At 36.4% G+C, this 22054-nt stretch overlaps 1 protein-coding gene across 5 annotated transcripts in view; it reads left to right on the forward strand.

Annotated features, from left to right (window-relative positions):
- The window catches only part of PCNX1 (pecanex 1), a 129489-nt gene that overhangs the window by 77676 nt on the left and 29759 nt on the right, over window positions 1-22054 (forward strand). For all 5 annotated transcript variants that reach the window (XM_028508014.2, XM_036011624.1, XM_036011619.1 and 2 more), the window contains 10 exons: window positions 679-711; window positions 3763-3934; window positions 4405-4515; window positions 6310-6401; window positions 11895-12004; window positions 12233-12338; window positions 14153-14245; window positions 16457-16607; window positions 18508-18649; window positions 20212-20389. In XM_028508014.2, coding sequence (XP_028363815.1) covers window positions 679-711; window positions 3763-3934; window positions 4405-4515; window positions 6310-6401; window positions 11895-12004; window positions 12233-12338; window positions 14153-14245; window positions 16457-16607; window positions 18508-18649; window positions 20212-20389 — 1188 coding nt within the window. The remainder of the gene's footprint in view (window positions 1-678; window positions 712-3762; window positions 3935-4404; window positions 4516-6309; window positions 6402-11894; window positions 12005-12232; window positions 12339-14152; window positions 14246-16456; window positions 16608-18507; window positions 18650-20211; window positions 20390-22054) is intronic.

The following is a 22054-nucleotide window of genomic DNA, read 5'->3' on the forward strand; positions in this document are numbered from 1 at the left end:
CAAGTCATGATTTGTGAAGTAACACCTTCTGAACATTTTTATGGAAAGTTGATAAAGTCTCTTACAAAGATGTAGCCTAACTGATTTGATGATTTTGATGTGAAAATGCAGGTAATATATTTGATGTAAATAACATTGAACTGTGTAGTAAACTTGGAATTTGTGGGCAGAACTAGAATTCTTATAAGCTAACCCATATTTTGTGCATTTCTTGAATGGAGCGATGCTGCATTAGAGAGCATTCTACCTAAAGTGTGTGATTAACCACTGTGCCGTACATCTGACACTACTTAGCTTTATTGCACGTAAACAGTAATCGAAAAATAAGATGAAAAGAAAAGAAAGCATTCTGCCTTAGCATACTTACTCATAGTAATGAGCCAGGCATTAAGATGAATCTTTCTACCATTTGCCATTTCCAAAATGTTAAGCTAGATGCAAATGATTAATTAACCACAATAAGTAGGAGTCAGGAAAGATCTGAGATGTTTTTTAATGCCCCAGCAACTTCACTATCTGGAGATGATATTTTGTCTTTTGCTGATTTTTCAGCAGAATTGATGTAGGTCATTTCTTAGCTGTGGAATATTTACTTGAAATTATTTCAGGCATTTGAAAGTTGCTTGTAAAATTACCAGGACTTCAGTAGTATAATCTCTCTTTCTGTTTTATTTTTAGAGTGTTCAACCAGATTCTTCTTCCCCCAGACATGTAAGTCACTCTAATAACTCTTTAACATTCATCAAAAACTTTTTTAGGTCGTATGTCAGATTGAATTAAGATTTATGTTATTATATTCTCGTCTAAGTTTTGACACACTACTAGAAATACAGGTGATTTATTAACATGAAATAAAATGGCAGTGTAATTGTGGACTCGAAATCTTGGTTGGAAATGAGCATAATTCATTTCTGACAGCCTGTTTCAGGTGGAGGTCTTTAGTTAGATAGACATGATTCATATAAACTCATGGTTATTTGATGACTTGCATTAAATAAATTTTGAACAATAGATCATGAGTAAGTTTTGAAAAATAGAATGTCGAAGTAGGAGAAACTTTACATTATTTCACTTAAGTAATCATTAAGAGCCAGAATAAAGAAGTAATACATTGATTTGATGTTTAGACCTGTGGACACTGAGAAGATTAAAAATCTTGTTACTTACTTTGGGACTTTAGACAGAAGTATTAGCTGCCAACACTTATTTATTGTAAAGCATGATTCGGTTTTAGACCTCACCCTAGAATATTTACTTAATAGAAAGACCAAAGGGCATTCTCTTCAAAGTAGTTCAGAACGAGACTCCAAAAGCAGTTTATAGTGATGCCTTCTCCTTGAATAGAGTGAGTATTTCCACCCATGCACTGGGACACTTACTGTGAGCAGATGGGCAAAGCAGAACAAGGAGGCACGTGATTTTCTTTCAACTGCTTGTTTATTATTTTGTAAAAATGCTTTTGAAGTATAATGATGTGTGGAATTACTGGCTTTAACTTTTTATTTGACGTAATTTCAGGCTTAGGGAAAATTTGCAAGGATTGTACAAAGAATTCCTGATGCCATTTGCATCAGGAAATGTGTAAACATTTCACCATATTGGCTTGCCCCCTTTCTAGTTCTCTTCTCTCTCTCCCTCTCCCTACACACACTCTTTCTAAACTGAGAGTGAATTGTAGACACAATGCCCCTATGCTTTTGAATACCTGTCTGTTTCCTAGCAACAAAGGCATCTATTTACATTAATTCAATATAATTATCAGAATCAGGACATTAACATTGATATAATACTATTTTCTAAGCTACAGTTCTTACTCAGGTGTTTCCTATTTTCTTAATTGGCAATAAAACATCCCTGATTATGCATTTGGTGTATTTAGCCTGCTTTAATTGGGAGTAGTTCGTTGGCATTTTTGGTGGATACCGGCCAGGTGTTTTGTAGACCATCCTTCAGTTTGAATTTGTCTATTTCTTCTTGATTGGGTACAGGCCATGCATTTTCGGTAGGAACGCTACAAGAGTGGTTTGTTCTCAGTGCATCACTTCAGGAAGCACATGATACTGATTTATCATTTTGTTGCTGACGTTAACTTTCATTTTTTGGCTAAGGGTAGTATCTGCAGGGTATTTTCCGTCTGCAATATTAACATTTTGGGCTTGATAGTCTTTCTTGTAGATTAGGGTGTTGCCCTGTAGGGCATGGGGTATTATAGGTATTTAGCTTTATCTCTGGTCTCTGCCCACTAGATGTCGGCACCCGCACCCCAACTGTGACAACCAGGCTGTCTCCAGACCTTGCCAAGTGTCCCCTCGGGGTCGAAATCCCCTCCCACTCTCTTGAGAGCCACTGCTCTACTGTAATGTTACTATTTTTCTCTTGTAGTTAAATATCTTGTAGGGAGATACTTGAGATAATTAATATATATATATATGTTCATTTTTCCCTCAGACTTCCACCCACTTGTTTTTTAATATTTATTGATGTTTCTTGCCTGAACCATCATTTGATGGTTGCCAAATAGTGATTTTCTAATTACATCATTCCCTCTACATGTATTTGTTGACTTTTCACTGTAAGGAATAACTTCTCCTTCTATCTTTATTTTTTATATTGGTATAGATTCATGAGTTCTTGTTTTACCCAGTCAACTATATGTGATGTTACCATCATTTATTTTAATGCTCAAATTGTTTCTGATTTGGCCATTGGGAGTCCATCAAGCTGCCTTCCGTGTCTTTTTGACATATCCTTATCATTCTTTAAGTACGTCCTTTGGTTCCAGGGTGGGGGAGGTGTGCAACAGTGTGTTCTAAGCTCATTGTATACTTTCCCTACCCTAGCGTGAAACCAGCCTTTCTCTGTGGAGCCCTGGTTGGTTGGTTGGTTTTTTAGTGAGTAATGGTATGTGTAAACTAAGATCTGGATAGTAGTAGTCTATATTCCTAGAATGTCATTGCTTCTAGGTCTTCTCATTGGATAAAGCTAGGAAATGTATGTATGTAGGTAGGTATATACGAATGTACAGACGCACACATATCCATAGATAGATACAGGAATAGATGTGTGTGTGTGCAGTTGACCCTTGAACAACACGGTTTTGAATTGCATCTGTCCATGTATGCACAGATTTTTTAAAAATAAATACTGTAAATGTATTTTCTCTTCCTAATGATTTTCTTAATGACATTTTCTTTTTCTCTAGCTTTTATTGTAAGAATACAGTGTGTGATACGTATAACATACGCAATATGTGTCAGTTAGCTATTTATGTTACTGATAAGGCTTCCGGTCAACAGTAGGCTATTAGTAGTTAAGTTTTGGGGGAGTCAAAAATTATATCCAGATTTTCGACTGTGGAGGGGATGTCGGTGCCTCTAACTCTCTTTTGGGGAGTCAGAAGTTATGCAGATTCATGACGTGCGGGTGGTGATGGTGGTGACAGCGGTGGCTGAGGTGGATTAATGCCCCTAACCCTGAATTGTTCAAGGATCAACTTTACACATACACACATCTATTCTTATTCTATTTATATAGATATTAATAATAATGAGCTCATACTGATACCTCTAATTCAACCTAGTATCACAGGGTTCATTCAGTTCTTCCTCCTTGCCGTATTTGTAATTCCCTTTTGCCGCAGTCAGAAACCAGGCTTCCATATAGAAACTTTTTGAATCCTTAGAATATAAGCCATCAAAGATCTCAGTAGCTAGTTTTGACTCTTAAAATGAACTTAACTGACTTTTTAAATATCATTTTCAGGGTCATAATCGTATCATTGCCTACAGTAGACCAGTTTATTTCTGTTTATGTTGTGGTCTTATTTGGCTCTTGGATTATGGAAGCAGAAACCTCACTACAACCAAGTTCAAATTATATGGAGTCACTTTCACTAACCCACTGGTGCTTGTATCAGCCAGAGATTTAGTTATAGGTGAGTCATCTTTAAAGTGTTTCATGTCCTAACATTAATTTATTTATATACAAATAGTTTACTGATAAATATATGGGTATAAATAGTTTTAATAGGTTTACTTTGTTATTTATTGTAAACCTCACTGTGAGAAACAGAACAATAGGACTATTATGAATGAAGAAAAGCTAATGAACAAATTTAATAATTCTTCTGTTTTTTGAAGAGAATGGTGAAAGGTTTCCTTTGGATTCTATAGCTCAGGTTTCTGTTACGTGAAAATGGTTAAAACAGATTTTAAAAGCTTTCATAGTTGAAAAGATTCTTTACTACCTAAGCAATTACATAGAGAGAAATAATATAAAATCTCTTTTAAAAATTGCTTTGTAGTTTGTTAGTTTTTGAATTTTTTATCATTTTATGATCTTAAATGAACAAATGATGGTTGAGGCATATACTATTTTTAAATATGCTTTTCTTTCCTTTTATAGTGTTTACACTCTGTTTTCCAATAGTATTTTTCGTTGGTCTCCTGCCTCAGGTGAATACATTTGTCATGTACCTTTGTGAACAATTGGATATTCATATCTTTGGTGGTAATGGTGAGTACCTCCTCATAAAAATTACAGTTGACAGTATTACTTGTACAAATCATTAATAAACTGAAAATTAAAAATTTAATTTTTAGATTTAAATTTTTAAATTTTCATTTTAGAATTGAAATTAGAAAGAAACACATACTTATTTATTAATTGAAGACTGATCAGGAATTAATTTGTAGATACGAACAAGCAGTCAAGTCTGCTGCTTTAGTGAAAGGTGCAGGAATAATGCAGTTGTCTCATAAGAAATGATAAGATACTATTGGCTAAAACTTCAAGTTATAGTGAGTTTACATGGAACCTGTATAGACTTAGGGAATATTTATAAAAGGTCATCTGTTCCAAATTGAGCTCTGATACATGGCATTATCATTGGATTTCGAATTGGTGTATGCATTTAGTATGCCTGTGTATTTGGTTTTGGTGCCTTCTTGTGCCTTTAAAAGGGGAACACCAAAACCAGAAAGCTTTTAGTAAAAGCATTTTCCTAAATTTGCTTTTTAGAAGTACCTCTGTTTTTAGAGTAGAATGTTGGGTTATGAATTGATATACTTAGAAATTATTTCCCTGTTATATGTGTATTTCATTTTCAAAATAAGTAAGACCAGTATTACACTGGAATGAATAGACATGGTTTGCATAATTTGAAATTAATTCTGTGGGCAACCACCATGGTTAAAATATACTCTTACTTGGTCTAACCATTTAAAAATTTACTGAAAGATGTATATATGACTAGAGAAATAATACAAAAGGGTAAGAAATTACTTTAACTTTATCGTCCATTTCTCTTTATACTTCACATTTGCTGTCCTCATTTATCTTTCACATACATGCATTAAAATGATCTCTGCTTATGTGACTTAAATTTTAAATAGAAACTATGCCTTTTCTAATTGCTGTGTATGTGCAGCATTTTTGACATTTTGAAACATTTTCTAAAGGAATGCGAATTTAAGACTGGGCTGGTCGGCCTTCAGCGTAGCTTCATGAGTAGAAGACAGTTTCAGTATCTAGGGACCATTACGGGCGCTGTGTTAACTTAGATACTATGGAGAGGATTTAGTGTAGGTGATGCGTAGCTGTGGGCTTTGTCATATGACTGACAGATGTGTGCAAGTCTCTTTTTGAAAACAGACTTGTGTGCTGTTTTTTTAATATCTTCTAAGGAAAAAAGTTTCCTGTAGATATCTTTGTTGTTAAACATATAACAACACTGTTCAAGAAAGTCTGTAATCCATATTTTAAAGATAAAGATTAGCTATCTTAGCCATCCTCTATCCCTTAATATTAATAATTCCTTTGGATCTATTTTGTTGTTATTGTTAGTAATTAGTCAGATCTCTTCTTTTTTGTGAGAATTAACAAACACAGGGGAGTACAGTTTACTTCTGTGGGTAACACAGGTTCTGTTTACATAGACTAATATCTTTCAGTGAATGCTTAATACATCGCCAGTCCTTTCGGGCCTTGGCAAGCTTCATTTCCCCATACTTTCGTAAAGCATAACATTTTTGAAGCATAATATAGGCATGAGTTTTTTTGCTGTGTGTAAGTGTTCATTACTTTCAAAGTGAATATATTTTATCTTGTATCAAAAGTTGTGAATAGTAAGTCTTTGTTATTTCAGAATCCTTTGAAAGCACAGGATAAAGTAACTGAATTTTTAAAAAATCAAATGAAAAGATTTAATTATAGTCATTACACAATTCTAAATACTTTTCAGTGCCCTTTTAAGATACTTGTTTCCCCATAAGTGTTTATAACGCGTTATCTTTCCCCTCCCCTGACCAGCCACGACGAGCCTGCTCGCGGCACTCTACAGTTTCGTGTGCAGCGTGGTGGCGGTGGCCTTGCTGTATGGGCTGTGTTATGGCGCTTTGAAGGTAGGCGGTGTTTGGTGGTGTGGTCTGTCTTCAAGGCTGTTTTTCTGCATGGAGTGTGTTTTAAATTGAGTAATAATGATTTTTTTCCTGCCACTTCAGCATGAATTTCCATGATCTTCATGTGTTGAACATTTTTCTCATTTTCTTTGAATTTGCAAGCAATTTCATAGTTAACCATTATGAAAATAAAATCCTTTTCCATGTAGTGGTCAGGTTAATATTAGAAACAGATTATCAGAACCTAGGCTAGTCTGCAATAGAGGTGGGCATGGTATTAACAACACAAAATTAATTTTAGATTTCTGGTTAAGAATATATGTAACTACTGTTCATATCAAGACTTCGTAAAACTTATGAAAACAAGTTCAAAGATTGCGATTTAAGATACATTCTAGTAAAAAGTAATGTGCTGAAATTCAATGGCATTATTGGTTTAGAAAGATCTGGATGAGCCTTATTAGCTCCATTTTTAAAAGATCATCACCAAATTGGAAATGTAAAAGTTTTGAATTTCTCATAAAGAACCCTCAACCCCTGTTACTAATTTTTTTATGATTAGTATAAGACAATCAGAATAATAGGATTGAAAGAATTATGAAAAGTGACTCAGACACTTTCAAGAGAGGGTGATGAAGGCTATGAAAACAGTCTTATGGGTCTACTAATTATTACCTTATTCAGCCTAAAGAAATTAAAGATAATATTTAAATGGTGGCTTTTTAATCAAAATTTGAAGGACAAATGGGAATCAAAATGTGGGAGGAAGAGTCATGGAGTCGTAAAGAAAGTGTGTGTGTATAGGAAATGACAAGGCATTTGGAATTACTGGAGGTCTGGGCGTGTGAGGATAGCTGGGCTTCAGTCAGTTGGAAAGGTGAGCCACAGCTGGCTTATGCAATCCTTCCCACCCTGAACCTGGTGGGGTGGGGATGCAAGACCATCAAAATAGGGGAAGTATGGCAAGGAAGTGATTGACATTGCACTATGGAAAGATCACTTGGTCCCTAGTGATCTGATGTAAATGTAAGCAGGATCAGAAGCAGGGGACTCTAGTTTTGCAATCTTGAAATTATGAGGGACTTATTTAAAATTGGATTCAGTGAATTTATTTGGGGACTCTGAATAAAGAGAGAAGAACCAGAATAAGCTCCAAATGACCTTTGGGTATGAGCTGAACTAGATAATAATACCAATCCACAGAATTAGAAACCTTGGCATTTAGTGAGGAAGGTGGTTGTTTAAAGTTGGGCATGTTTATTTGTTGACATTTAAGGGATATCCAGAGATACATAGTAGAAAGTTATATGTAGAAAGGTTTGAGGTTTCAAATTAATAGATTTGAAATTCATCAACAAAATTAAATCAAGAGTAAGAAAGAGACTGCTAATGTGGATTGATAAGAGAAAATAGGTGAGGATAGAACCCTGGGAAATGCCAATATTTAAGCATTGGAGGGAATAGAAAGGAGACTTCAGAGGCAATAGGCTCTGAAAAAGGTTTTTATTGAACTTACCAGTAAATAGGATCCTGGTGACTGTAACAAAAGCAGCAGCTTCGGTGTTTTGGCTGAAGAAGCTAGATTAGATTGTTGTTTGAATGGATATATTAAGGAAATGTATTCTACTCTTTCTAGACTGTAGTGGGAAAACTTATGCACATGCTGGGGGTTGTTTTCTGGTTTTTTATTTTTGAAAAGCTCTGAAACTTTATTGCATTAAAGGAGAAGGGGAACAGCCTAGTAGAGAGGGAGGTATTTGATGGCGCTAAGCCCAAGAAGGAACCGGAGACAGTGCGGTCCCAATCCAGGCTTCTCCCACCTGCACCACCGGTAAAGCCTCCTCAAATAAAGGTTTTAGATCAGTGTTTTGAGTCATCTTTTGTTAAGTGAGTCATTATTTGGAAGTTGCAGTTATAGAATTGAGCAGTGTGGTTAATTTTTTAATGCCTAGTTTACAAAGGCCTGTTTAATTATGTAGCAGAAGAGCAGCAATTGTAAAATTTCCAACGAAGAACACTGTGTCTTGAGGTAGGTGAAAGGATAAGTTTTTTTTCTTCTTCCTTAGTCGTGGCATTTGCATTAGACTATTTTAGTTTTAGATGTCACCTAGTATAACAAATCTGCAGGTTTAGTTACATATGTGAGCAAAGATTACGTGCAAGGATTTCATTATAACAGTGTTTATAATAGCAAAAAGTTGGAAATAACTAATATTTGTCATTTGTGAACGGTTTATTTTATATAGCCACACAATAGAATACTATACAGCCACAAAAATAAAACAGATTTGTGTGTGTGTGTGTGCGTGCTAATGTGTAATGATTTCTAAGAGGTACTGTTTGTTTTCAAGCTTTATTGAAGTACAATTGATAAAATTGTAAGGTATTTAAAGTGTACAATATGATAATTCAATCTATACATTGTGGATGGATCCCCCCACTGAGTTAACACATCCATCACCTCATATATTTACCTTTTTTGTGTGTGTGAGAACATTTAAGTTCTGTTGTCTTAGTAAATTTCTGTTATATAAAACAGTGTTATCAGCTGTAGGCACCACCTCATGTACTAGATCCTCAGACCTTACTCATCTTATGACTGAAAGTTTGTGTACTTTCACCAACCTCTCCCTATTTCCCCCGCCTCCTAGCTCCTGGCAGCCACTTTTCTATTCTCCTTCTATGAGTTCTTCTTCTTTTTTTTAAAATGATTCCACTTATAAGTGGTACCATTCAGTAGTGTTTATCTTTCTCTCTCTGGCTTATTTCACTTAGCATAATGCCCTCCAGTTTCATCCATGTTGTTGCAAATGACAGGGTTTCCTTGTTTAAGGCTGAATAATATTCCATGATAGATATATATCATGATATAATATTCCATGATATATCATGTTATATATATACATAACCACATTATATACACACACCCACATTTTTTCTCTTTTTTTGGTAAGATAGGCAGTATGCCAAAAAAGGAAGTTTCCTTTGTGCTTTTTTCTTTTTTCAACCACACAGTGGCTTGTATATACATAGCACAGTGATGGACGAGTACACAGGATGTTCATGACAGTATTAACTTCAGACGGTTAAAGTCATTGGGTGATATGATTGCATACCATTAGGAGTGATTTAATTTTTCTTCTGATCTACTCACTAATGCAGACTTTTACATCCATTATTTCATGGTATCTGCTTTCCTTGTGTTTACTCTCTTATTTTTCCTTGGACATTTCATTCTTTAAAAGCTAAACTTTTTCTTTAAGACTACTTCGCGTATATACTTTGCATATGTTTTCATACCTTTAAGAGATTGCTAGAATTTGGGCTGTTACATAATAAAGCAGAAACTTCCAGACCGCTATGGGGGGTAGAACAAACCCATCTTTTCATCTTTTGAATGAGGTCACCTTCCCTGAGCAGTTTTGTCATAGTTTCTATTGTTTCTCCTGCTCCCGAATCAATGAGTTTGATAGAAACGTAGAGGTGGCTTACTCAATAAGGTGATACTTGCTACCTTTTTATATAGTTATGGGTTACTTTGAATGTGTGATGATTCTAAATCCTTAATCTTAATGAACTAAGTCATTTTGAGGTCAATTAAGAGTACTTTGCTTTTATCTGAGAGCAATAAAAAAGTAGTGTAAAATATTTGTCAAATAATGGCAGTCATCTTCTGTGTTTTTTCAAATACTTGTTTTAATTTAGGCAGAATTTACATACAGTGAAAAGCATATATCTTAAGCGCACAATTTGGTAAGGCTGCCAAGTGCGTACACCTGTGCAGTACACACGCCTATGAAGACATAAAGACTCCCATCACCACCAGAAAGTTCCCTGCCCTAACCACTTGTTACTGGAGATTTGGTTTGCAGTTCTTGAATGTCGCGTAAAGGGAATTGTACTATATTTACTCTTTTGTGTCTAACTTATTTTGTTGAATTCAGTATTTTTGAGATTCATCTACATTGTGTGTATCTATAGTCTGTTCCTTTTTATTGCAGAGAGGAATCCCATTTAGTTTTGAATGACCCTTACTCCGGTTGCATGACCGTGTCCCAGTGTGTCCCTCTGCTGTCAGCCGAGGTTGTGCACGCATGTATTTCGGAGTCAGATATTCCGAGACTTGCCCCAGGAACAGCAGTCCCCTGCCCCCGATCTCTTCCTCCCAGTCAGTCACCACTTTCCGTTCTTTGAGCTGCCTTTTTTTTTTTTTTGGTATTTACTTTCATATCTCTTAGAAACTAACTTGTATTTCTACTTCTTATATTTTCTTAAGCTTTAGGCATTATCCTTTGACTGTGCTTTATGGAAGTTGTGGGCTTAACTTGTTTCCATCCTCCACCCCACTGCAGGTCTCCACCTCAGCAGTCTTGTCCCCTTCATACCCTGATGCATTTGCCTTATTGCTCGCCTTATTGCCACCGTGCCAGTGCTAGTCCTGCATACACTTGTTTTCTTATGTGTTTATCTTTCCTTCTCAGACTCTTCGCAGATCGTTTAACTTTCTTCTCAGTAAATTCAAACAGCAGGAAGTTCAGCTCCTGGTTCCACCACTTAACTGGCACACTATTTAAACCCTCTGTGCCTTGCTTTCCTCATCTATAGATTGGGGAGTAATAGTACCTATCTCCAAGGATTATTGTAATAATTATTTAGGAAATACAAAGATCTAAGAATGGGGCTTGATACACAGTGTTCAATTTGATGATAAGACTTTGATTTAGCCATTATAAAATAAAAGGTGTCTGTGTTGCAGTGTGAAACAATTTCTAAGGCTATTATTAAATGGGGGGGAAAAGCAAGCTGGGTAATAAACTATTATTTGGTTCCTCACTTCTACCACTTTGCTTTCCTGAATCCCCAGAGAAAGAGGAAAGATGTTAATTAGTATTATCTGGTCTGTGCCAGGTATCATGCTAGTAGAATCCAGAGATTGCAGTGAGCAGAACAGACATACCATGTTCACACGTTTGGTTGGCCTTAGACATGAGCCTTTGTGTGGTTAATAATACAGTTTATTTGTTCAGGAGACACCGAATGCCTGCTCAATACTCTAGAAGATAACATGGAATATTACACGAGCAACGGCATCAGGAAAGCTGCAAATGTTAACATTTTCTTTTGACTGATGTGATGTCATGTGTTTTTTCCTTCTCTATTATTATAGTCAAAAGTTTACTACACCAAGTTATTTTCTTCTTCAAAGTGGAGAACATAGTTTACTGTAAGCTTAGTATTACTTTAAATCTGAAAGGGATCGACAGCAGCACGCATGGGAGCAAATGCACCTTTTGTAGTGTACAAATAGAGCTTTTGTACCACAGCAAATCTGAACATAGTCTAGCAGCTACATTCCAGCTCATCAGGAAGTTATAAATCTAAATTTTTCTGAATAAAATGCAACTAATAATATGGTTTAAAAGTTTTAGACCTATAGGATTATACGACAGACCATAAATTAGAAACGTATTATCTATCACATTTTTCCCTCAACAGGATTCTTGGGATGGCCAGCATATTCCAGTACTTTTCTCCGTTTTTTGTGGTTTGTTAGTGGCAGTATCCTATCATCTCAGCCGACAAAGCAGTGATCCATCTGTACTTTTGTAAGTCAAATCAGTTGTTATTGAATTAAAGAAACTTAAATAAGTTGGCATTTCTGATTATTTATGGCATCTTAAACGTTTTTAGAACATATCATTTGCTAATGACTAAGTATACTTGGATCACTTGGTTTTTATCATGACCTGTATTTGCCACTGGAAGTACTGGTTTTTCAGGTTATATGTGTATTTTTATATTAATTATTTTCTCTCTTTTTTAAAAATATAAAGCTCTTTGATGCAATCTAAGATTTTTCCAAAAACAGAAGAGAAAAATCCAGAAGACCCTCTGTCTGAAGTAAAAGACCCACTGCCTGAAAAACTTAGAAATTCTGTTGTAAGTTTAACCTTTTTAAAATCACTTAAAATATTTAAATTTGAGACAGTTCAACATGTTATGTAATGAACACTTTCTGAAGGCCTTTAATAATTGGGAGAACATGTATAGCTATAGACTATAACTACATATAGTTACATGTTAGTTATACATTGTTGATTGCCTTTATTTAAAATTTTAACATGTAAGAAATGCTCATTCCTCAAATTGGTTTCTATAAAGAACAGTGTGCTAAGTATTTATTTTTAGATCAGGTAAAATTAAGTCATTTCATGTTTTATAGAAGTCTTAATTCTATTTCACTTAAACTGGGATTTGAAAGAAGAATATTAACATAAATTAACATAAATTAGAGTTTGTTGTTACTGATCTTACTGCTATAAAAACTATGTCCTTGTAAGTGACCTGCTAGTTTGTTAGTGTGTTTTATTTCTCAAGGACAGTTGAAAAAGTACGTCTTGTGTGTGTTTATTTTCCTGGTTGAAGGAGAGAACAATAACCTGGACTAATTTAATATACTCAAGTAAATATAGTAATTTAAAATTTTTTCTGATTTAGTGAACTTTAATGTTGCCTGCATTCTTTTAGTGATTACTTGAAAAATGAATTCTGTAAATTTATATCTGTTTTATGGAACAAAACATAAAATTCTTTTTCTAAGTTACTATTTTAGATTTTTTTTTCTTTTTTTTTTTTAAGAGAAGGGAAAGGAGGGAGAAAGAAAGGGAGAGAAACATCAATGTGTGGTTGCCCCTCCCACGCCCTGCACTGAGAACCTGGCCCACAACCCAGGCATGTGTCCTGATGGGAAATCAAACCAGCAACCCTTCTGTTCTCAGGCCTGTGCTCAATCCACTGAGCCACACCAGCCAGGGCAGAGTTTTTTCATTTGTGAAAGACTGACCTTATTATTAGGTCTTGAATTAGACACAGTATTTACTGTCATTGAACAGGAGCTGTTCACACTTTTTAAAAGATTTTATTCATTTATGTTTAGAGAGAGGAGAAGGGAGGGAGAAAGAGAGGGACATGGGTCAGTTGCCTCTCACAGGCGCCCCGACTGGGGAACGAGCCTGAAACCCAGGCGTGTGCCCTGACTAGGGATTGAACTGCAACCTTTTGCTTTGCAGGATGATGCCCACCAACTGAGCCACACTGCTCAGGGCTGTTCACATATTCTTAAGAAAACTTTAGAAATACAAAACATCTTCAGGATATATTTTTTCTGACTTTAGTTTTCATGTTAGCAAAGGGTATTTAATGTTACATGTAGTATAGACTGTTTCTGAATCCTGTTTCAAAGTGTAAATCTGTGAGTCAGTAAGTAATGAGAGATATCTAGAGGTTTCTGGTTTTTACTCTAACCACTAAAAGAACCAATAGTCCAGTAAATAAAATAGGGTATATGCATGCAGGTTCAGCATTTTAATAGATTAATGAAAATATAACTTTGGTATCCAAAAAGGATATGCCTTATGAATGATACAGTAACTTAAGTACCTCATTTCCTTTTCCCATAAAACTTGCAGACCATTAGGGGGAAAAGTATACAGTTTCATTATAAGAGACATTGTAATGATATGTTACACAGTGTTTGGAACTAGTTGAGTAAATTTAATTTCCTTGGTATTAAAGTGTCAAACCAAAATAATGAGGGAAGAATGTAATAAGGCTTATAGTTAAGAAATACCTAGAAGTGCTAAAAAAAATAGGATCAGCGAAAAATTGTTTCTTATACAATTTGCTAGTTGGGAATGAAGGAAATGTTTTTTAAAATGTTTGTGTAACTGTTCGCTAACTCTGCTTTGTTTCAGAGTGAACGTTTGCAGTCTGACCTAGTAGTGTGCGTTGTGATCGGTGTGCTGTACTTTGCTGTCCATGTGAGCACCGTGTTCACAGTGCTGCAGGTGAGGAGAAATAACTTGCTGGCCTCATTTCTGATTTGATTGTAATGTTTGTTCATTCTGCTGAAATATATGGGCTCCCCAAAGTCTGTTCCAGCACACCTGGAAGTCTAGAACCTCGTCATCTCTACTCGGGTCTGGGACAGGGCGAGGCCGCTCAGGTTTTGCTCCCCCGGGGCAGTGCTGCTCAGGCAGTGCTGCTCCTCCGCAGGCCACCCAGCTCTCGCTCTCTCCCTCGCTCCCTCCCTTGTGCAGGGCCCTGTGTTCCCCGCTGTCAGTTTACGCAGCTTCTCGTGGTTTCCTTCGTGCTTCTGTGCTGGAGTTACATCAACTCTCTCATCTAGTTGTCATCAAATTTGAAAAGTTATGGCCTTAAATTTTTTTTCTGCCCTTCTCTTTCTGCTCTGCTCCCTAACCCTCTCTCAACCCCACCTCTTGTACTTCACTTACCTGCATCTTAGGCCTTTTGAAGCTGTCGCATAGTTCACTGACGCTCTGTCCATTTTAATTCTTTTGGGTGTGCATTTAATTTTGAGTATTTTCCATTACTATGTTGTCAATTTAATTAATCTTTCTGTATTATCTGCCATTAATCCCATCCAGTGTAATTTTCATCTCATAATTTATAATTTTCATCTTAAGTTTTGTCTTCTTTTTTTTTTAAATTTTCTCATCCCTCTAAACTTTTTGAACATTCCATTCTTACTCTCTTCTAATTCTAACTTCTGTCACTTGCGGATTGGTTTTGATTAATTGATTTTTTTCCCCACTCATGGGCCATACTTTTCTGATTGTTTACATGTTTGGTAATTTTTGATTGGATGCTGAGCTTTATAAATTTTACCTTGTTGGGTATTGGATATTTTATATTTCTAGAAATAGTCTTGAATTTTGTTTTTCAATACTGCTAGTTACTTGCTAACAGTTTGATGCTTTCAGCCCCTGCTTTTAGGATTTAAGTGAAACCAGGGCTGTTTTTAGTGTAGCGCCAATATTCCCCCTAGTGAGGCGACACCTTTTTGAATACTCTAGGCAGCAGCCTGGCTCTGGGAACAGGCACTATTCCTACCCAGCCGTGTATGTGCTGGATACTATTCTCTCTCATCCTTTCTTGTGGTTCTTTCTCTGGTCTCAGGGCATTTCCTTACACACTTCTACTAATTCCCCTGAATACTCCAGGCGGACTGTCTGCAGATCTTCACAATTTTCTCTTTTGTGTGCTGTCTGTTTTGGTGAACTCTAGCTGCCTTAGTCTCTCCATGCTTGCAATGTCATCCTATCGACTCTGGGTGCAGGGCTTTGTGTGGGTTCCCCTCCCTGCAGCCTGGAAAGTCCCTTGAGGCAGTAAATGGGGGCAGTGCTGACCCTGACCTCTTAACGCTGACCTCACCGGTTTCCTTTCTCTCAGGGTTCTCTGTTTATTCCCGTAGGCCTAGTGTATTACAGACCATTTGGTTCATATATTTTATTCTGTTTTGGTTGTTTCATGTGGGACAGTGAATCCCTAATATTCCATTTGGCCAGAAGCAAAAAATGTTAATGTTCTTTAACATTTTTGCCTGTTTTTGTACTCTTCCAACTTGAACTATTAATTCTTGAGCACTTGTAAACTGAGTCAGGTCTGGTGGTTTTCAGGGCTCAGATAGAGGCCTCTGCATGTCCAAGAGGTTCCAGGGTTTCTGAATACGTGACTTTTAATTTGAATATTTGAAGCAATGGTACTTGATTTCCTCATTTGTGAATTTGTATATACATTAGAACTCTATTTTAATGATATACCATGTGAAGGCACAAAAAAAAGAAATCTTTTTTTTCATGCTTGTCTGCTCTTCAGTCAGATTTACAGTTTTATTTAGCACATGCCCTTTGTACTAGTTAAGACAATTCAATACATTGCTCTACAAGTCACATAGAACGTTCTTAGAGTAGCAAGCAATACACTTCAGGCCTTGTTCTCATTATACAATAGTGTGAGACTCCAAAGAAAGTAGTAAATACATTTTACAATACTTGTGATGCATGAGCAATCACTAACTTTGATAGCCAACTTAGAAGAACCACATAGTAAAGAAACTGTAGACAAACGTTTAATTCTTAGATTCTAAAATTGACTTTGCTCTTCCCCAGTATCAAGTGAAAAGTTGAACTGACAAATCAGAAGTTCTGTTGAAATCAAAATCACGTCTAATTTTCTCAACTGTGTTCTTCTTTCAGCCTGCTCTCAAGTATGTGTTGTATACACTGGTCGGCTTCGTAGGTTTTGTCACCCACTATTTGCTGCCGCAAGTTAGGAAACAGCTACCATGGCACTGTTTCTCCCACCCTCTGCTGAAGACAGTGGAGTATAGTCAGTACGAAGTTCGGAGTAAGTATTCAATTAGTGCCCTTCTTCTGTTGAATACTGTGAGTTTTCTCTGTTGTGCTGTCAAGTGACAGTTAAGTACGTATCAAGTAGCGCACACTTTGGCTGTGCTTCTTTTACTTAGGTTTGAAGCTGTAATGAGTCAAACTTTGCAGGATGCTTTAATTTTAGTTGAAGCATAACTGTCAGTGCTACAGTGCAACTTTCCACAGAATGAAACTTCCTTCTTCCTTCTCTAGATTGTTCTTCACAGACCTCACTGATGCATCCTTCTATGTATGTGTGCGACTTCTCTTTCCAGTCCCCACTCTTCGATTTAATTTCCTTGCCATGTGCAGGCAACACAGTCCTCTCTAAGGCTTCTTTGTTCGAAATATTTTAACTCAAAGCTTAGGGGGAATAGAAAAGTCTCTGTTTCTATTTCCACCAGAGGTGCCGGGTCCTACCATAGAGGGGTTTAAAAGAGTCGAAGGGGTAAAAAGAAGTTAAAGCATTTGTAATTGCTGTTATTTGTTCAGATTTGGGATAAAGTATATAAAATGACTCAAAAAGAGGTAGAAGTCCAGTCCACTTGGCAGGCTTCATGCTTGCTCATCTGTGCCCTGACTTTTCTGTCCTGTTAAGAACTCAGTCCTATTGGCCCATGACCTGTACTACTCCTCATTCTAGAGAAATAATAAAAGTTCATACCTATGTCATAATTTAGTACACACTAGTGACTAAATAAGGCAATGTTTTTTTCTCACTTTTTTCAGTTAGTAAACTACTATAGAGAGGAAATCCCTTTATTGTTTGGAGATACAATATCTCCTTTAGCGAATTCCGATGTTTTAGAAAGCTTTCTATACCGATCTCGACTTTGGATTCTCAGAGCAAATCCCCTAGGCCTTTAGCAGAGTTGCTTACGGCATCGTGCTACTGGAATCCTGGTCACCAGACTGATCCCGGGGAGAGAACTGAATAACACCCAATGTGCAGGCTGCAGTAATAGCGCTGTGCAGACCTTTATAACATACGTGCTTTTTAAATAAGGGAAAATAGCATAAAACTGTGTAAGAATCTGTTCTGGACCATTCTCACCATCAAGAAAATACCTCAGAATGATGTTTTTTGATGATAAACTGTCAGTATTGCTATCATATATAAATGAAAACAAGCGTATCTGGTTTGTTTTAAACGGCAGTTTTCATTAGAGTACATCACTGATCATATTGTTTCTTTATTTTTGATCTTAGCAAAACATGTAATTTAAGTTTTTACAAATTTTGAATCACCATAACATGTCTGACTTGTTGGAAGTGCTAGGTATTAGCAATGTTGAAACCCGCTCCTTCTACTGATTTTAGCTTTCGAAAGGGAAATAGCTCTTTAGAGGACCTCCCAGAGCCTGGCGACACTGCTTCATACAGCCAGACAGCCTCGTTTCAGCTCCTCCAGCTTATCCCGGGCACTTTCCCCAGTGAAATAATATTAAAGTATTGGGAAAATATTATTGGTAGTGAAGACGCCTCTTATGAAGTGTGTGAATCAAAAACATATCTCTCCTGAGATGTATGTCTTAATAAGGTGTGTGGGTGTGTGTCTTAGGGTTTTAAATACAAAGGGGCTATCTAGTACAGTCAACTTTTTTCCAGAAGTTATTGGCATAAGTGAGAAAAAGTTATGCTTAGAAACTGGTTTAAGAATTAAAATAAATTTCATCTAAGTTTAAGCCACATTTAAGTTGCAAAGTTGGATGTGTCTCAGAAGTCATAGAAGTTGACAATTGATTAAAGTAGTGGATTTTTTATGTAATTTATAGTAGAGCTGAATTTGGGTTGTAGGATTTTCCTTTGTCATCACATTGCCAAACTACTTTGTACATAAGATGATGTGGTCCTTTTGACTTATATTCCCTTGTTAGATGCAGCCACTGTGATGTGGTTTGAGAAACTTCATGTGTGGCTTCTTTTTATGGAGAAGAATATCATCTACCCATTGATTGTTCTCAATGAGCTTAGTAGCAGTGCAGAGACAATTGCTAGTCCAAAAAAGCTGGATACAGAGTAAGTATAATATTCCTTTGATTTCAGTTAGACTACTGAGGACAGTCATAAGCAATGTCTTAAAGTTACTCGTTAAGTAACAAATAATAATTGAGTGTCTTGGTGCAAGGTACTGTGAGATAAAAAAAGTCCAAGCGAAGTTTTGTCTTCGCCTTCCCTTTCTGAACATATGTCTCTCTGCTCCTGGCATTTCACTGCTCCAGGTGTCTCATTGTCAGTCGATATCTTATGAGAGGACTTTATTAAATGAGATTAGTCTTCAATAGTAGATGGTCTCCACTTCCCAATAGTTTGGGAAATGGTTACGTTTATATACTGTATAAATCAGTCCATGCACAGGGTGGGGCAAGGATAGTTATTATGAGAAGAAACAGTTTATTCTTCTGTTATTATTTAGTAATTGTTGTAGTATTTTCCATGAAAAATCTACTTTGCCCCACCGTGTAGAGTTACCATATAGTCCTACCCACTAGACTAAGCACATGTTGTTGGGTGTTAATATGTTTTTATGTGCTAAATGTTATTAATGTTAAAGCAATAGAAGTACTGAGAAACTGGAGAACCAAATGTCAGAATTGTAATACTGTTAACTTATTTTTAAACTGATTTATATAAAGGATAAAAATCATAATATATATCATTAAAAAGGAATATTATGATAGATAGTTTGTTATCAGATGTGATTCGCTTAGCTATATAAATCATTTCTAGAAGTCTAAATGTTTGTGTGTGTGATGTGTGTATGGGAAAATTTATATAAGCATCTATGCGTGCACCTGTCCAGAAAGTATCCAGCCACGTGCTATGAAAAACAGAGACATTCATTGAAGAAGGTACAGGATACAGGAAATAGTGTGCGCAGGACAGTGATGTCTCAGTCCCCTTCATAGTAGGCACCTTGTGACCTCACACAGTTTTCCCAGTCACCATAAACTCCCGCATTGTATTTTTCTGAATCTCATTGATGGTCTGAAATCTCTTCCCTTTCAAAGGTAATTTTAATTTTGGGGAAAGCCAGAAGTTGCAGGGCACCAAATCTGGGCTGTAGAGGGGCTATAGGGGGGATGAGTCACCTGGATGATTTGATGTTTTGCCAAAAAATCTCTGCACGAGAGGTGATGTATGAGCAGGCACATTGTCATGATGAAGCTGCCAACCAACCAGTTGCCCATAGCTGTGGTCTTCTGAATCATTCAAATAGTTGCTGTGGAGGAATGTTCAAGCTTAATGCAAAATTTCATGCAGATTCGTTACTCTACTCAAGTCATTTTGAATGCAGTGACCACACAGTGCACATGCTCACTCAATGGCATCTACCACCCCCACTGACTAGTACAGTGAAGTTACCGTTGTTCACACATGTGCATTCCAGTCCTGCATAGACCATTCTTGTTATATTAACAATGGCTGGGCTTTTTCTGGACAGACTGTGTGTGTGTGTGTGTGTGTGTGTGTGTGTAAAATCAGCTTAGTAAATGAAATGGTGATTTTTCTGAAGGTAGTAGATATTCTCAAGTTGTCAGTCATTGGTTGATGAGTTGTGCTTTCTTTTTTTTTCATAGATTAGGCGCTTTAATGATAACCATTGCTGGTCTGAAGTTGCTGCGCTCCTCTTTTAGCAGCCCTACGTATCAGTATGTCACAGTCATCTTTACTGTGCTCTTTTTCAAAATTGACTATGAAGCATTTTCAGAGACCATGCTATTGGATCTGTTCTTCATGTCCATACTCTTCAACAAGGTAAGTCATCACTGAAAGGACTATCCCTCTCTGTAAAAAGCATCTCCCTAGGTAATACACTAGTAAGGATTATTCTTGCATTTCATTCACATCATTGTCTTTTAAGTACTATTTTTCTTCATTTATCCAGTTATTTAGGAGTCTATTAGAATCCCTTAGTAGCGCTAGTAACTGTTTTCCATAACATACAGTTCCTGCAATAGCTAGGAAGACAAGATTAAGTTATGTGGAAACATTAGGGAGACACTAGGTATATATTTTTAAATATGTAGGATCTTCCAAAAGGGGGTGTGGTTTTTGGATAATTTCAGAAATAGAAAGAGTAGCAGTTGAACTGGGCTGTGGACTGCTGGATAAATGGCGAGAAGAAATAACCTGACGGCTGATTGAAGATGGTAGATACCTGGGGCAGGAGGCCATGCGGGAGCCACCAGACATTAGTTTGATGGGGACATTTGCGCAGTGCTCTGAAGTTTTCAGAATGCTTCTAAAATTTGATGTCCACCCATGAGACAGGTGCTTTCAGTCCTTTTATAAATTAGATGGTAAAATCTGTGTCTGCCGCCTACCGTTCCAAAACCCTTTTTGCTGAACCACAGTGCCTTTCTAAATGATGTCGATTGTGCAGTCAGGTTATTGGTCAATTCAATGGAACTTAGATTTCATGTTAACACTGACCACATACACAGGACTTTGACATATATTATCCCATTTGATAGGTAACAGAGCTGAAGCATATGAGCAACAAAGCACAATGAAAAGTCCAATTTTAGGAAAGTTAGCCTGGTCAGCCACATTTGGGATGAATTGGGGAAGAGAGAACCTAAAGGTACGGAGAACAGCTGAAGAGATTGTGACAGTAATTTAGATGTGATAGAGATCTGACCTAGGGTGGGAACAGTACAAACTGAAAACCATTCATCTGGACAAGGTTTTGGTGATGATCAGTTTCAAAATATTATGCTAAATATTATAAATACCTTCAAAATTTTGTATATTGTATTTAATACTAATTTGTATGCATTTTTATCATTTATTTCCTCTTCTAGTGAGCATGGTTGACCAAAGAAGGAAGCTAGAGAGTTAATCATAATCAGAGACTTGTTTGTATAAAGAAGCATGTGGTGTCTCACAAATTTAAATACTTAGATTGGAAATTGTGTTGCATCTTATTATACTGGTTGGGGGAAAAAGAGAAAGTTGCAGTAAAATATAAACTTAACAATCCTTGAAATGGAGTCACTACACTTAACTTGTATTAATTTGGATTTTCTTAATGCTTTCATTTGTTAAGCAAATTAGTTTTGGGAGCATATCATGTTCCATACTGTTGTAGATGCTTCGGCTACATCAGTGAACAAATCAGAGAAAGCTCTGCCCTATAGGAGTTTGCGGTTTATATGGTTACTTGATAGAACTTAATAGTGGTAGTAAGTAAGGAATAGTGAAGGGATCTCTTGAGATAGATTTTGTAAGATACCATTGTAAGATGCAGTACTGACTTGAGAACTTTTCAAGAAAAATTACTCCGAATGTATACAAAAATATTTTTACCCACTAACTACTTACCCACGTAATTGCATATTATTTTTTCTTTAATATTACAGTCAAAATTTGAGTACATTTCACATTTAGCATCTGGAGGGCTTCTGGACCACTGCTTTT

This window comes from Phyllostomus discolor, chromosome 1 (assembly GCF_004126475.2).
Source record: "Phyllostomus discolor isolate MPI-MPIP mPhyDis1 chromosome 1, mPhyDis1.pri.v3, whole genome shotgun sequence".
Lineage (NCBI taxonomy): Eukaryota > Metazoa > Chordata > Mammalia > Chiroptera > Phyllostomidae > Phyllostomus > Phyllostomus discolor.